The 18,556-nt window shown below is 39.8% G+C and overlaps 1 protein-coding gene across 3 annotated transcripts in view; it reads right to left on the reverse strand.

Annotated features, from left to right (window-relative positions):
• flr (actin-interacting protein 1 flr) overlaps nt 1–18,556 on the reverse strand; it is a gene marked incomplete at its 5' end in the record, with an annotated part of 240,820 nt that overhangs the window by 20,815 nt on the left and 201,449 nt on the right. For all 3 annotated transcript variants that reach the window (XM_070092751.1, XM_070092750.1, XM_070092749.1), the window contains 1 exon segment: nt 168–326. In XM_070092751.1, the coding sequence (XP_069948852.1) occupies nt 168–326 (159 nt within the window).

Consider the following 18,556-nt stretch of genomic DNA (forward strand, 5'->3'; position numbering starts at 1 on the left):
AAATTGTCACATACAAAAAACAAACTTCAGTAGAATAAACTCTAGCATGTGACAAAACCTTGATGGAATGCTTTTACTATACTAATATGGTGCAAAGAGAGAGACCAGAATTAATTCTTATTTAATGAATATTAGCAGCAGCATAAGCAGAGAGTAGTACTACAAACCTCTGTTAAAGTGTTGCCACTAAGTGTATACACATGGATGAGGTTGTCAGCACCACCTACAGCCACCTCACTGCTGCCATCCCTGGATGATGATACACACAGACCATCCCAATTGATAGGGAAACTTCCAACTTTCTTGTCATTGCGTATAATACAAATCTTGAAGTAAAAGACAATTACATAAAATACAATATGAACAAGACATATTCCAACTGAAGAAAACCATTATAAAGCAGTTAACATTGGTAAAATACGCTTTTTGATTAAGATGCAAACTGGTGTAAATCACCACTTTTGAAATAGGAATCATTACTTTTTCTAGAAATCCTCCTTTTTTATCTTTCCAATTATTTGCTCAAAAAGTTAAAACATTTTAATGAATAAAAAATGCATAAGTAACATATAAGGAACTTTTATTTAGGACACATTTCTCACCAGGATCATTCTCAAACCATTAGACTGAAAAAGTTCCTGTTGAGCAGAGCAACTAAATAAATGTTCCCTATACGTTGCATGTGTGTCTTTGTTGGTACCGGTTACATGTACAAATTTATCTAAAAATTACTGTATAAAACATACAATAATGTGAAGGAGAATGTATGAGAGCATAGCAGTACCAATACTTTTATATGGGTGCAACACATGAGTTGTGAATGCTGCAGCAAGGAAGTGGCTGGAGACACTGGAAATGTCATCTCTGAGGACAATGTGTAGTGTAAAAATTATGCAGAGAATTTGTAGCCTGAAGATCAGGAGGTGCAGAGTTACTAAAAGTATTATCCAGAGGGCTATGGAGGGGTTCTTGACGTAGCTTGAACATTTAGTACATGCTGGTTCCACAAATTCAAATTGTGCAGTTGGCTATACATTAAGTTTTCCAGTGAAAGTGCTTCTGCTAACCACACTGCCCAAGGGAATTTTCTTGCTGAATTACAGGAAATTATTTCTGAGGGTGGCTACAAGCCACAAAAAGTGAAAAGTGCACTGCGATTCAAGAAAGTGAAAAATGTACTTCAGGGAAGTAAAGGATCACTTCAGCTTGCTACTCCGTGGTAATGCATCAGTGGCCGTCACATACATCTTTGAAGCCAGTCCCTCACGTAGTTCTCACTCAGATAAGCTTTGAGTAAATGTGAGATATGGCCTATATACGAGAGAATGGATCTGTGTGGTGAGTGGTGTGTAAATGGTTTCTATAGTTTTATTACTATATCTTGATATCATTTGTTAGAATGGAAGACATACTACTGAAATTGACATGATTTTAGTTTATTTCATGACTGGAAATAACTTGAAATTGGGCTCAAAGTAGCATATATATTGGATTTTTGCCAATTTTCCAGAAGACAGGTAAGACTCCCTACACACCCAGTCTGCTTTATGGGTTTTTAATAAATGTGATTCAATTATTGGAATGCTGTAAACCATGACAAATCATTACTGGTTATATTTTATTATCCAAGAAATACTGTAAATCTCCTACTTTTGTGTGATTATGAAATAAAAATGAAAGGCAAGTGTAATACAGTAGACCCACGGTTTTCGTAATTAATCCATTCCAGAAGGTTGGCCGAAATCCAAAATGACTGAAATCTGAAGTGATATTTCCCACAAGAAATAATGTAAATTCAATTAATCTGTTCCAGACATCCAAAAATATTAAAAAAAATACATTTTATAGAGAATAACTAGAGTTTTACATACAGAAAACAATGAGAAATAAATATAAATAACTAATTTTAATGATAAATGAACATTACATACTTTATTGAAGACTCTTGTTAGCTCTTCCCTGTGGTTGTTCACCAACTCTTCCAGATCCTGGCCACTCATATCCAACCCCTACCTACCAAAGCCATATTATTACCATCGACATACCATGTTCACTGAGTTGAATCGTTTCTAACAACTACGTTTAGATGCCATCATAAACAAAGGGAGAAGTAACGAATAATTCATGCCGTGAATTGTAAACAAAAGCTTATGTATTAAGGGTGGTTACTGGGCCAACGCAGATTCATACAGTTTTCTCTAATGCTGGACCAGAGAAAATGTAATGTTTACCCTCCACCGCATATAAACAATGCATGTTTATATGCTATGTAACATGTTTCTTACATAATTTTGAAGTAAATACATAGATGGATTAATGAAAATATCTAAATTAACCTAAAATAAGACATTTAATGTGCCAAGAGTGAGTCATGAACGTACGAGTGGCCCAGGCACACGCGTCTGGTACCAATGATTTCCAAGCAGATGTACAAAACCTGGGGGGAATTTTCACCGAAAAGAGTGATCAAAAATTGAATTGTACGATTTCCACACCAGCTGAAAACTGGGGGTCTACTGTATATGAGAGGTCTGGGGGCATGGTTAATGAACAGAGGAAATGTTGTTTTAGTGCCAGGAATATTTACATTGTTCATTTTGGACTATACACTGGACCCCTGAGTTTCATGATTAATTCGTTCCAGAGAGTCAGCTGAATGGTGAAATTCACGATTGGCAAAACCATTTTCCCCATAAGAAATAATGGGGATCCAGTTAATCCGTTTCAGACACCCAAAAGTATTAACAAAAAAAAAAATTTTTTTTAAAGATTAAGTATAGATTTACATACAGAAAACATGACAAATGAATATAAAGCACTAATAATATAGATAAATGAACATTGAACATCACACTTACCTTTATTGAAGACTCTTGTTGGTGTATGGCAGACAAGTAGGAGGGGAGAGAGAAAGGCGAGAGGCAGGAGAGTTATTATGCTTCAATATAACGCTAATATCATCTCTACAGCTTATTTGTCTATCACAGTTCATCTGACATAATAAACAATATTAATAACATAGAAACATGATATATACTCTAGAATGAATAAAATGTTATATCATATGTGAGGAGTAACTGTTGGGGGTGGTGTTGTTGGGTTTATAAGGGCCACTGAGAAAAGCTGTACATATTAGTAGTGGTGAAGGCGGAAGCAGAAGACACCAATACTATTCACAATGAAACAATGTACGTAATTTATAAATAAGAAATATTTACACTTACCTTGGAGATGTTAGTTTAATTAGTTTGATGGAGGAGATACTGGCAGAGGTTTAGGGTGGTGGGAGATAGCAGGGCGGTGTATGTTTGGTGGCCCTATACACCTCCAATAACATCGGAGAGTTACTTTCGTGTCGTTTTTCTATCGCTGAATCGCTTAACTTACTTTCTACACTGTTGATGCTACACTTCATTGCTGGCTGGCACTATAGCTTTTATCGATACCTGCTCCTTTAGTATTGTACATATCGTAGAATCACTGAAGAAGGCACATTCTCCCCTCTCTCTTCCTCCTCCACTTTGGTACAGTGGACCCTCGGGTAACGGTGGCATCGGCTAATGCCAAAATAGGATAGCGGCACGTTTTTGTGTCAAAATATTGGCTCAGCTAATGCCCGAGAACTCTGCTAAGGACATTCGTCCCAAACGTGTCCGTGCAGCCTGAGCCCATGTACAGCCAGTGTGCCATTGTTTACAAGCCAGGGAGGACGATTCCACACGTACATGCGATATATTTTGTATTATTCCATTGTTTTTATTGCTTGTAACTGCTAAATAAGCCACCATGGGCCCAAAGAAAGCTTCTAGTGCCAGCTCTGTAGTAAAGAAGGAAAGAAGCACAATAAAAAACTCGTAGCAAAGTACCAAACTGGAGGAGGAAGAGTGAGGGGAGAATGTGCCTTCTGCAGTGATTCACTGATTCTACAATATGTACAATACTAAAGCAGCAGGTATCGATAAAGGCTATAGTGCCAGCCAGCGATAAAATGTAGCATCAACAGTGTAGCAAGTAAGTTAAGCGATAGAAAAATGACACGAAAGTAACTCTCCAATGTTGTTGGATGTGTATAGGGCCGCTGAACATACACCGGCCTGCTGTCTTCCACCACCCTAAACCTCTGCCAGCATCTCCTCCATCAAACTAAATAAACTAACATCTCCTCCAAGGTAAGTGTAATATAAAAGTGTAAGTAAATACAGTACGTATAAGTGTAAATATAAAAGGACCCCAATGGAAATACGCAAGTCACTCTGACTTTTTTGGGTTATCCTAGGTACTTTACACATATGCTGCTATGTATGATAATCTATGAACGTAACTGTATTTGCGTATACCTGAATAAACTTATTTATAAATTAAAATGTAAATATTTCTTATTTATAAATTACATAAACTGTTTAAGTGTGAATAGTGTTGGTGGCTTCTGCTGGTGCCTCCACCTCCACCACCACTAATATGTATGGCTTCTCTCAGTGGCCCTTATAAACCCAACACCACCACCACCACTTGGAAATAAATGGTATAAAATACTGACACAATGGAAATATAAACACTTAAGCAGTATAATGTGATCCTTTATTGACAATGTTTCGTCCACGCAGCGGACTTTATCAAGTCACAAACAGATCTACCTGGGTGAAACATAAGTGGCTATATATAGGATGGGAATACTGGGTCAGGTGGAGAAAGGTGCACGTGACAATCTTTGGAGTAGAGTGAAGAAGTCTAAAAACTTGGGTAGCTTTTAAGAGAGATTGGATAAGTACATGAGTGGATCTTCTGCAGTGTTCCTTGATTCTTATGTTCTTATGTGGGATAGCGATGAAGAAGTTTCTTGGCAAGAGGTTCAGCTGGATGACAGTAATAATACTGATAAAGATATCAAATTTTTTTTACATAAAACCCTAAACCTCTATAACAAACATTGCCCAATCAAAACGAAAAAGATCACAAAAAAGAGGCTAAACAGCCCATGGCTAACAAAAAGTATCTTCAAATCTATTAATAAAAAACACCAAATTGAAAAACAGTTCAGATTAGGCTTAATAACTGAAGAATTTACTAACAGATACACATCAATACTCACAAAACTAATTCATAAATCAAAGCAAATGTATTATGAAAATAGATTTAGTGAAATGAAAGGTGACATGAAAAGTACCTGGCAAACACTCTCCAAAATTTTGGGCTCAGGGAAATTGACTGGAAACAAGAGAGACTTACGTGCAACCTATAGACACGGCCAGCAAATTTAATGTCTTCTTCTCTACTGTAGGATTAAAGTTAGCGAGTCAAATTCCTAGCTCAAATACCCAGCCAAGCGAGTACCTCACTGGCAACTATCCAAATGCTCTATTTCTAGCTCCAACTAATCCCACTGAAGTCTCACTCATCATTAAATCATTAAAGAACAAATCAGGTGATCTAGATAACTTGCCGCCATTCATATATAAAAAAGCTGCACCAGAACTGTCGCCCATTATTGCAACAATGTTTAACAAATCTATAGCATCCTCAACCTTCCCATCTATCCTCAAGACAGCAAGGATCACCCCGATCCACAAAGGTGGAGATCCAACTGATTTGAACAATTACAGACTCATATCAAACTTGCCCTTAGTCTCCAAGATATTTGAAAAAACAATACACAGCCGACTTTATTCCTAACTTACATCCAACAACGCACGTAACCCATGCCAGTTTGGGTCTAGACCAAAAAAAAGTATGAATGATGCTATTATACAAATGCTTGGCCTAATATACACAGCTCTCGATAAAAATGAATATCCTCTGGGGCTCTTTATTGACCTAAGAAAAGCATTTGACACAGTTGACCACAATCTCTTGCACCTCAAACTGAATCATTACGGCATAAGAGGACATTCGCTTGACTACTTAACCCTTTGACTGTTTTCGACGTATAAATACGTCTTACGAGCCAATGTTTCTGACGTATATATACTCAATAATTCTAGCGGCTTCAAATCAAGTGGGAGAAAGCTGGTAGGCCCACATGTGAGAGAATGGGTCTGTGTGGTCAGTGTGCACCACATAAAAAAAATCCTGCAGCACACATTGCCTAATGAGAAAAAAAAAACTCGGATCGTTTTTTTGGAATAAAACGCCGACTTTGAGGTGTATTTTCGTATAGTATTTATCGTTGTATTCGCGTTTTCATGGTCTTAGGTGATAAAATGGAAAACATATTACAGAAATAGAGATGATTTTCATTACTTTTACGATGAAAACGACCTTGAAACTGAGCTCAAAGTAGCGGAAATGTTCGATTTTTACCAATGTTCAAGAGTAAATAAATCACACCACACGTCCAATACACGTCAACTGGGGAGTCTAATATTCTTTCACTAGTGCACTGATATTATTTATACCATTTTTACAATAATGCAGTCGTCTGCATAACAGTAAATTTTGTATTTTTTTGTATGAATAAAAAATCAAAATAGAAAGCAATAATAATATAAGAGGGGCCTAGAGATGTGACTAATGAACAGAGCATATGTTATTTTAGTGCCACGAATGTCTACCTTGTTTATTCTGGACCCTATTTTGAAATTGGCATCTTTTTTATTTTGCGTGAAATTGGCCAAATTGCCAATTTCTGACCACCATATTGGGTAGTCCAAATTAGTAAATGGGAGGTTTCTTGTACTCAGCTGATAGATAAAATGGAGTTATAAAGAAATAGCTATGAGTTTGGTCAACTGGAACAATGGAATTGGCTGAAAATTGGGCTCAAAGTCGGCGAAATCGACGATACGCATATGTCGCCGAGACCGCTAACTTCACGGGAGCATAATTCCACGAGTTTTCGACCAAATTTCGAACTTTTGGTGTCATTACCATCGGGAAAAGATTCTCTATCATTTCATAAGAAAAATAATTTTTTTTTTTCAAAAATTGAGCGACATAGAATGACAGTTTCAGAGAGGGGCCTGAAACAGTCAAAGGGTTAAAATCCTATCTTAACGACAGACACCAGTATGTACATGCAAATGGAGTCAACTCCGCTATCCAACCTGTAGCTGTAGGAGTACCCCAGGGTAGTGTCCTAGGCCCACTCCTCTTTCTCATCTACATCAATGATCTCCCCAGTGCATCCCAACTCCTTAACCCTCTCAGGGTTTCTGACGTACTAGTATGGCTTACGCATACTAGTACGTCAGGGTTATTGACGTACTAGAACGCCTAAATTCTAGCGCCTTCAAATCTAGCGAGAGAAAGCTGGTAGGCCTACATATGAAAGAATGGGTCTATGTGGTCGGTATGCATGGTATAAAAAAATCCTACAGCACACAGTGCAGAATGAGAAAAAAAAACTCCAACCGTGTTTTTGGTTTAAAACAGCGACTTTGCAGTGTATTTTCATATGGTATTTATGATTGTATTCTAGTTTTCCTGGTCTCATTTTATAAAATGGAAGACATATTACAGAAATTGAGGTGATTTTGATTGGTTTCATAAGGAAAAGTACCTTGAAATTGAGCTCAAAGTAGCAGAAATGTTTGATTTTTACCAAAGTTCAAAAGTAAACAAATCATGCCAAGCGTCAAATACACATCAACTGGTGAACCTAATATTGCACTGATATTATTTATACTATTTCTACACCATTTCTACACTAATGCAGTAGTCTGCATAACAGTAAATCTTCTATTTTTTGAGAGAATAAAAATTCAAAGCAGAAAGCAAAAGAAATGTAAGAGGGGCCTGGGGACATGACTAATGAACAGAGAAAATGTTATTTTAGTGCCAGGAATGTCTGTGTTGCTTATTCTGGACCCTATTTGGAAATTGGCATCTGAAATTTGTGTAAAATTAGCAAAATTGCCAATTTCTGGCCACTTTATTGCATAGTTGAAATCGGTAAATGGGTGGTTTCTTGCACTCATTTGATAGAAAAAAATGGCGTTCTAGCAAAATAGATATAATTTTTGTCGACTAGTACACTGAAATTGGCCGAAAATAGGGCTCAAAAAGGGTGAAATCACAGATGCGTAAACATCGTCGAGACCGCAAACTTCACGAGAGCATAATTCCGTAAGTTTTACACCAAATTTCATACTTTTGGTGTCATTATGATCAGGAAAAGATTCTCTGTTATTTCACAAGAAAAAAAAAAAATTTCCGAAAAATTTTCAACCCTGAGAACGAGTTTAGGAGAGGGAGGGCCTCTCAAACCTGAAAGGGTTAAACCAGTTCTATTCGCAGATGACACTACATATGTCTACTCCCATTCAGACCCAGCTGTGCTTGGAAAAACTGTAAACAATGAACTGCTAAAGATATACGCTTGCATGATGACCAACAAACTCACTCTCAACATAAATAAAACATACTTCATGCTGTTTGGCAACAAAGCCTCAAATATTCAACTCAACATACTGTTAAATGGTTCCTCTACATCAAGACACACGGAGGGCAAATTTCTAGGTCTTCTCCTTGACTGTAATCTTAAATATCAGTCCCATACCCATCACATAGCCAAGAAAATTTCCAAATCAGTAGGAATCCTTTCCAAGATATGATACTATGTACCACAAACAACTCTCCTTACTCTGTACCACTCTCTAATACAGTGGACCCCCGCATAACGATTACCTCCGAATGCGACCAATTATGTAAGTGTATTTATGTAAGTGCGTTTGTACGTGTATGTTTGGGGGTCTGAAATGGACTAATCTACTTCACAATATTTCTTATGGGAACAAATTCGGTCAGTACTGGCACCTGAACATACTTCTGGAGTGAAAAAATATCGTTAACCAGGGGTCCACTGTATATCCTTAACCCCTTCAGGGTTCAAGGCCAAAATCTGAAGTGGTGCTCCAGTGTCCAAGAAATTTTGTAAAAAAAAAAAAAAAAATTATTTTTTCTTACAGAATTAATGAGCATATTTTTGTGAAGGTAATAAGACAAAAAAAAAATTCTGATCAGTACTTACCGAGATACAGTGCCAAGAAGTTTGTCCAAAATGATGTGGTGGCGGCAACGTCAACGAATTCCACATACGCGCATTACTTTATTTAGTTTTTTCTTTTCTTTTCCAATTTTCTTCTTTTCCTACTAACATTTGGGGCCTGAGAGACCAATACTGTATATAATGTATATATATAAACTCACTGTATTGAACACAATAACCACACTAAAGTTATTATCATATTGTTTACCACTGTTGTTTATTACAATAAACATGCACAAATCTTGTATAATACTAATGTTCTATCATATATTTACATATTTACAATCACTGGACATGGTTTTAGAACTGCTGGAGCTTGTGGAACTCCTTGAAACAAGGCACCATGCACAGAGGCACCTTACATTCCTCACACATAAACCGAGTGTCTTTGCGTCTTTGTTGCCGTCGTTTTGTTTGTGCACAGACGATGCATCTCTTCTGAGCAAATTTCTTCTGAGTTGAAGGAAGTTGTATTATGAAATGATCACCTTCCCTCCTCAAACGCTTGGGTATATCCTGAGTAATTCGAGGACCTTGTTGTATAGCAGGTGTTCTTACCTGGTACTTCATTATGAGTTGTCTGACAACAGACAAACAAAATTCACCATACGGTGGTCTGTTGCCAGTCTTTATTTGGTACATATTATATGCATTGAGCATTGAAATGTCCATGAGATGGAAGAAAAGTTTCATGTACCACTTGTAACTCTTACGAACACAATCAACAAAACCAATCTGCATGTCACATTTGTCAACCAAGCGCATATTTTGTGTATAATCAATCATTGTCACTGGTTTTCGAATACGTTCATTAGTCACTCGATCAACTTTGCCACTGTCTTGCATTTCATTACGGTGAATGGTTGTCAACAATGACATCTCGTTTGTCATACCACCGTAATGCCATGATGTCATTGGCAGTAAACACCTGCACGTCATCACCATGAGCACCTGCGTTGAGCCTGGGCATATGTTTACGATTAGAACGCACTGTGCCACACACATCTGTCTTGTTCACTAGCAGGAAATCACTGAGTAATAGGCTTGTGTACCAGTTATCGGTATATAATGTATGCCCCTTACCAAGATAAGGTGCCATCATGTTTCTCACTACGTCACCTGAGATACCCAATAACATCTTGGTATCTTTCAATGTTTTACTTCCCGTGTATACAACAACATCCAACACCAGGCCACTGTCACAGTCACAGAGTACAAACAGTTTTATACCAAAGCGTTTCCTCTTGCTCGGTATATACTGCTTGAATGACAGTCTACCTTTGAACAAAATCAAAGACTCGTCAATTACAACGTTCTTGAATGGATAAAAGTATATGCTGAACTTTTGTTTGAGATACATAAAAACATTTCTAATCTTGTATAACCTGTCACTTCTGTCAGGCCTGGTTTTGTCAGAGAAGTGTAACATACGTAACAGTAAGATAAACCTGTTCACTGGGATGATTTCACTGAAGACCGGGGTAGAAATTAGCCGATCTGTGGACCAGTATGCTTTTATATTATGCTTATAGACATGAGGCATAAGCATTATTGTTGCAAAAAGCAAATACATTTCTGCAACAGTCGTCTCTTTCCACCTGTGTAGTCTTGACTGTGGTGATATGATCGTATTGGCCATGGTGTACTCAAAATACTTATTACTTTCCCTGACAATAGTTTCCATCAATGGCTGGTCAAAGAATAATTCAAAGAATTCCAGTTCATTGGCCGTGGTTCCATGGGGACAAGTAGGTAGAATTCCACTTTGAGAGTCATCAAAGTGGTGGGGCTTGGGAACAAAATTGGGATTTTGCTGCCAATCCCAGATACGGTTTGCTGGTGGATAATGGACATCATAGGCTGGTTGTGCGGGTAGTTGTGGTTGTGGTGGGCTGGTGGCTGACACTCCTCTTTGTCCTTGAACTGAGGAGTCAGCAGCGTGGGTCCCAGCCTGGGCTGGTGAGTCACGCATGGCGGTGCCACTACCATCACCATTGCCACCATCTACTGATGCCTGTGGTCTATCCATGCCAAGTGTAGCCACATCATCCTCACTATCACTATCTAAACCTGGTGTAGGGCCATGGGATGTATTCCGGGATGTACTCCGTCCCCTGGGCACAGCATAGGGTACACTACCCGAGTGCATGCGGCGGCGTACATACCGACGCTTCACTGGTGAATATGATTCCTCACTATCACTACTCGAATGATCGTCAAGCGCAATAAAATCACAATCTACGTCACTATCATCATCATTACTGAAGTCAGAGGCCTGGCCACGCGAAAATATTAGTTTTCTCTTGTTTTGAGGTACAACCGACCGTGAGTCACGAGTGCCCACACCAGAGATAGAGGTTGAGGATCGTCAGGGTTTTCTGCACTATTATCGATATCCTGGTCATTCCTTTCGGTCACTAACTGATCAAAGCCATAGAATTCATCTTCATTTCCACTTCCATCAGTGTCAGAACTATCAGATAGGAAGAGGAGAGTCCCAATTTTCCAGGGAGTGAGAGCTGACTTGTGACGAGGCATGGTGAACAAGGGTAACTGAGCCGGCATTCCCACAATGCTATGTGGGCGCCTAGATTTTTTGTTTATGGTGCACACCCATCACGCAGACCCGTTCTCTCACATGTAGGCCTATGAGCGCTTTCGAGCTAAATTTGACGGCGCTAGAATTTTGGCATAGATCTACGGTTTGGACACTCAACGTGAAGCCGTAGATCTATGGGACGGACCCTGAAAGGGTTAACTCACCTATGGTATTTATGCCTGGGGCTCAACCACTGCCAACCACCTTAGACCCTTAACCCTTTTCAGGGTCAGCAGGCCCTCTCCTAAACTTGTTCTCAGGGTCGGAAAAAAATACTTATGAAATGATAGAGAATCTTTTCCTGATCATAATGGCACCAAAAGTATGAAATTTGATGGAAACCTTACGGAATTATGCTCTCGTGAAATTAGCAGTCTCGACGATGTTTACGCATAGGCAATTTTGCCCACTTTGAGCCCTATTTTCAGCCAATTCACGTACTAGTAGACAAAAATCATACCTATTTCGCTAGAACTCCATTTTTTCTATCGAATGAGTACAAGAAACCACCCATTTACAGATTTCAACTATCCAATAAAGTGGTCAGAAACTGGCAATTTTGCCAATTTCACACAAATTTCAAAAGATGCCAATTTACAAATAGGGTCCAGAATAAACAAGACAGACATTCCTGGCACTAAAATAACATTTCCTCTGTCCATTACTCACGTCCCCAGGCCCCTCTTACATTTCTTTTGCTTTCCACTTTGAATTTTTATTCTCACAAAAAAAATAGAAGATTTATGCTATGCAGACTACTTCATCAGTGTAGAAATGGTATAAATAATATCAGCGCATTTGTGAAAGAATATTAGACTCACCACTTGACGTGTATTGGACGCTTGGCCTAATTTGTTTACTTTTGAACTTTGGTAAAAATCGAACATTTCTGCTACTTTGAGCTCAATTTCAAGGTACTTTTCCTTATGACACCAATCAAAATCATCTCAATTTCTGTAATATGTCTTCCATTCTATAAAATGAGACCAGGAAAACTAAAATACAACCATAAATACCATACAAAAATACACTGCAAAGTCGCTGTTTTATAAAACCAAAAACACGGTCAGAGTTTTTTTTTTTCTCATTCTGTACTGTGTGCTGCAGGATTTTTTTTATACTGTGCACACTGACCACATAGACCCATTCTTTCATATGTAGGCCTACCAGCTTTCTCTCACTAGATTTGAAGGTGCTAGAATTTAGGCGTACTAGTACGTCAATAACCCTGGTGCGTAAGCCGTACTAGTACGTCAGAAACCCTGAAAGGGTTAATAATCCAACAAAAAGCTGCTGTACGGGTGATAACCAGCTCCTGTGCTAGACAGCACACCCCACCACTTTTCAAAAGACTCAACTTGCTAAATATACAAGACATACACTCTTATTACTGTGCCTCCTACATATACAGAACTTTAAACTCCACTGTAAACCTTCCCATAAAACTACTCCTTGACAGTTACAACTGAATGCACAGTCACAATACAAGGCATATGCACTTTTTAACATCCCTCAAGTCAGACTCTCACTCTACAAGAACGCTATGCACATAAAAGGCCCGAAGATCTGGAACTCGCTACTGGGACAGGTCAAGGATCCCCAGACAGCTTATAAATTTAGGACTTTGCTAAAAAATCATCTTGTCTCACAATATTAACTAAATCAACCAAACATCTGCTAACTAGTTTTATCATGTGACCTCCTGGCTTTTAATTCTGCTATTCCATAAAATATTACAACTGCACCATTACTCGTAAGTTAGATTCTGTACTAAGTTTACGTAAGATTTATTAAGTTCAAATAAGATTGTAAAACAGCTAACCATTATTCCATGTTCAGTTTTAAGTATCATTACTATGTACTATTATCTTAACTAGTTTTAATTAGTTACTATGTATTAGGATTAGTTTGCCCGAAATGCCTTGGCATGATAGTGGCTATCTCTGTACAGTGGACCCCCGCATAGCGATATTAATCCGTGCAAGAGAGCTCATTGTTATGCGAAATTATTGTTATGCGAATGAATTTTCCCCATAAGAAATAATGGAAATCAAATTAATCCGTGCAAGACACCCAAAAGTATGAAAAAAAAATTTTACCACATGAAATATACATTTTCCTACACACAAAGAGAAGGATACATGCACAATAGTAGAGTAGTACATGCACAATATATATTGTGCATGTACTACTCTACTAAATGAAGAATAAATGACACTTACCTTTATTGAAGATGCAGCAATGACTGATGAGACACTGTGTCCTGGGAGTGCCTTTTCCTCCTGAGTACTGTAGGTCCTGTTTGGCATTTTCTTCCAGAACAGGTCTTATCACACTGTGTATGCCACTATGATTCTTAAATCTCTCAAACCAACCTTTGCTGGCTTTAAATTCACCAATATGAGCACTAGTTCCAGGCATTTTTCCCTGTTCACCTGGGTGTTAGTTGACTGGTGTGGGTTGCATCCTGGGAGACAAGATTAAGGACCCCAATGGAAATAAGTTAGACAGTCTTCGATGACTTTTTTGGGTTATCCTGGGTGGCAAATCCTCTGGGGTTAATTGTTTCTTGGTATTCTCAATAAGCCACACCAACAACGGTACTACAGCAGCAGCAGCAGCAGCAGCAGACGGTACTACAGCAGCAGCAGCAGCTGACGGTGGTACAGCAGCAGCAGCAGACGGTACTACAGCAGCAGCAGCAGCTGACGGTGGTACAGCAGCAGCAGCAGCAGCAGCTGACAGTGCTACAGCAGCAGCAGACGATGCTACAGCAGCAGCAGACGGTACTACAGCAGCAGCAGCAGCTGACGGTGGTACAGCAGCAGTAGCAGCTGACGGTGGTACAGCAGCAGCAGCAGCTGACAGTGCTACAGCAGCAGCAGACGATGCTACAGCAGCAGCAGACGGTACTACAGCAGCAGCAGCAGCTGACGGTGGTACAGCAGCAGCAGCAGCAGACGATGCTACAGCAGCAGCAGATGATGCTACAGCAGCAGCAGACGGTACTACAGCAGCAGCAGACGGTACTACAGCAGCAGCAGCTGCTGACGGTGGTACAACAGCAGCAGCAGCTGACAGTGCTACAGCAGCAGCAGCAGCTGACAGTGCAGCAGCAGCTGACGGTGGTACAGCAGCAGCTGTACCACCAATAGTAGCGATGGTTGATTGGGGTTTATTATACAACCTGGCCAGCTCAGAGACACGCACTCCACTTTCATACTTATCAATGATCTTTTTCTTCATCTCTATAGTAATTCTCACCCTTATTGCTGTAGGGTTGGCACTAGAAGCTTTCTTGGGGCCCATGGTCACTTATTTTGCAGATAAAATCACCAAAAACACTGTAATAATACAAAATGTTCCGATTGTATGCTTGGATGTTACCACGGAGGCTGGCTGGTAAACAATGCCACCGGCGGAACATGTGAGCGTGGCTCAGGCCGCACAGAGACGCGTCTCAGACGAACAGCGTTGAGCGGGTTGTTTAGCTGTATGAGAGGCAAAATCTTAGCGATAAAATGTAGCGGTATGCGGATTTAACGTTATGTAAGGCCAACGGTATGCGGGGGTCCACTGTACTTAGCAAATCAAAATTGTAATTACACATTGTAACCTTTACAAAGAAATAAACTTTATTTATTTATTTATAGAAGCTGTTGTTATGGTTGAAGTTGTTGGATGTACAGATAAGTGATGTACTTATGTGTACATCCAACAACAACCAGAACAACGGCTTCTATAACATATCTGAACCTCTCTCCAAGAAACTTCATCGCTATTCCACTTAAGAACATAAGAATCGAGGAACACTGCAGAAGATCCACTCATGTACTTATCCAATCTCTTTCAAAAGCTACCCAAGTTTTTAGACTTCTTCACTCTACTCCGAAGATTGTCACGTGTACCATTCTCCACTTTACCCAGCATTCCCATCCTATATATAGCCACGTATGTTTCACCCAGGCAGATCTGTTTGTGACTTGATAAAGCCCACTGCATGGGCAAAACATTGTCAATAAAGGATCACATTATGCTGCTTAACCTGTAAACGGTCCAAATGTATATATACGTTCAGTATCCCAGTGCCCCGAATATTTTGAAAAATAAAAAAGAACTTTTTTTTATTGAAAAAAGAACACATTTTTCTAAGTGTTATAAGATTAAAAAAAAATTTAGGGTCAGTACTTACCCAGATATGAGCCCCAGAAGTTGGCACTGGATGCTCACATAAGAGCAACATTGAGTCCTGCAGCTTGCAGAAGTGTTGCCGATATACCTTTTTTTCTATTTTTCATATTATTTTATATAATTTTTATGTTCTGATAATTACATTTTATAGTAGTTCTTGTCATTTGATAACCAATCTTTGTTCTGACACTAGTATTAGGTACTGAAATTGTACTCATATTGTCGCAAAACACACTGACAGGTGGACATTTATTATTGTCTTGGAATACTATATACAAAGTATTTATAGGTCCCAGCAACGTTTTGGATATGTGGAAGAAGAGGAGGAGGAGGAGGAGGAGGAGGAGGGAGGAGGAGGGTGGAGGAGGAGAGGAGGAGGGAGGAGGAGGAGGGAGGAGGAGGAGGGAGGAGGAGGGAGGAGGAGGAGGAGGGAGGAGTAGGAGGGAGGAGGAGGGAGGAGGGAGGAGGGAGGAGGGAGGAGGAGGGAGGAGGAGGAGGGAGAAGGAGGGAGAAGGAGGGAGGAGGAGGAGGGAGGAGGAGAGAGGAGGAGGGAGGAGGTGGGTGGAGGAGGGAGGAGGAGGAGGGAGAAGGAGGGAGAAGGAGGGAGGAGGAGGAGGGAGGAGGAGGGAGGAGGAGGGAGGAGGGAGGAGGAGGAGGGAGGAGGAGGAGGAGGGAGGAGGAGGAGGAGGGAGGAGGAGGAGGGAGGAGGAGGAGGAGGAGGAGGGAGGAGGAGGAGGAGGACAAGGAGGAGAAGAATACTACTAATAAAATAATAAGTTCCCTTGAAGCATGAAAAACAAAGTCCACCCCTGACAGTGACGTGATAAAATGAGATAACATTTGATAAGAGCTGACGTTTGATGAGCATTAGCGAGGGTGCAGTGGTAAGACTTGATAAGAAAAGATTAGGGCCTGGCTTTGTTTTTGCTGGTACACAAACATGTCTGTCTATTTGTCTGTTAAGCTCCCTGTCTATCCATCTAGCTGTCTGTCTCAGAGAGCCACAAGACTGCAAAGTCATCACTTTACTCACATCTTCAAGCAGCACTTTGTCTGGATTTTTTGGGTTATCCTAGGTAATTTACACTATGTATACTTGTATTTATGTGTGCCTGTGAGACAGAGGTAGATAGACAGATAGAAAGAGATAGACAGAGATGGATAGAGACAGATAGACAAAGATAGATATAGACAGAGGGACAGAGACACAGATACAGACAGACAAACAGAGATAGAGCCAGGCTGCAAGCAGCTGGCCAGCCAGCTAGCCAGCCAGCTAGCCAGCCAGCTAGCCAGCCAATCAGCCAGCCAGTCAGTCAGCCAGCCAGGCAGAATTGTTTTTCTTTACTTAGGGCATAGGTTATAAGACATTCTGAAAGGGTGTTGCACAAATATTGCACATGGGTTATTATCGAGTTTTTGAAATTTCCTCGACCACTTGTGGCCACATCCACCTCAAAGCCTTTAATTAAAACTCAGGGACAAAATCACTTTCCTCTTAAAATGGGAGTGTTAATACTACTTGAAATCATTGAATCCCAGGTGTTTGCTGCACTGTTTGCTCTAGCTGCTGCTCATTTGAACTGGTGCTCCCACAAGGTACTAAGTGGTCCCAGATTTTTTTAATACCACGCAAATTGAGTGTTAGGACCCATTCTCTGCTGACAAGGCATCTCAGGCCTATCGTACCAAATTTGAAGGCAGGAAAATAAAACGTATACAGTGGTCCCTCAATTATCATCCTTAATCCGTTCCTGGAAGTGGGACTATTATCAAAATAGACGATTTTCGAATCGATTTTCCCCATAAGAAATAACGTAAATCCAATTAATTCGTTCCAGACACCCAGAAGTATCAACAACAATTTTTTTTTTTTACCTAAAAGATAGATTTACATGCACAAAAGAATGAACATTCAACATGACAGTTACCTTTATTGAAGGCTGTTGTTGATGAATGGAAGACAGGGAGGAGGAGAGAGGGAAGAGAGGTTATTTGGAAGGGGAATCCCCCTCCATAAGGACTCTAGGGCACTAATAAAATGTATAAATGAACATTGGTAATAGGGGTAGTTGATGAGTGGAGCGGTCTGCCTAGTAGGGTGATCGAAGCTAAAACATTGGGTAGTTTCCAATTTAGGATAGGGTGTTCGGGAGAGGGGTGGGATTAAATTTAGGGGAATCAAATTCAAAATGGGAATTGACACAGTTACTTTTTGCTGATGATACTGTGCTTATGGGAGATTCTAAAGAAAAATTGCAAAGGTTAGTGGATGAGTTTGGGAATGTGTGTAAAGGTAGAAAGTTGAAAGTGAACATAGAAAAGAGTAAGGTGATAAGGGTGTCAAATGATTTAGATAAAGAAAAATTGGATATCAAATTGGGGAGGAGGAGTATGGAAGAAGTGAATGTTTTCAGATACTTGGGAGTTGACGTGTCAGCGGATGGATTTATGAAGGATGAGGTTAATCATAGAATTGATGAGGGAAAAAAGGTGAGTGGTGTGTTGAGGTATATGTGGAGTCAAAAAACGTTATCTATGGAGGCAAAGAAGGGAATGTATGAAAGTATAGTAGTACCAACACTCTTATATGGGTGTGAAGCTTGGGTGGTAAATGCAGCAGCGAGGAGACGGTTGGAGGCAGTGGAGATGTCCTGTTTAAGAGCAATGTGTGGTGTAAATATTACGCAGAAAATTCGGAGTGTGGAAATTAGGAAAAGGGGTGGAGTTAATAAAAGTATTAGTCAGAGGGCAGAAGAGGGGTTGTTGAGGTGGTTTGGTCA

Source organism: Cherax quadricarinatus, chromosome 40, assembly GCF_038502225.1.
Source record: "Cherax quadricarinatus isolate ZL_2023a chromosome 40, ASM3850222v1, whole genome shotgun sequence".
In the NCBI taxonomy this organism is placed as follows: domain Eukaryota; kingdom Metazoa; phylum Arthropoda; class Malacostraca; order Decapoda; family Parastacidae; genus Cherax; species Cherax quadricarinatus.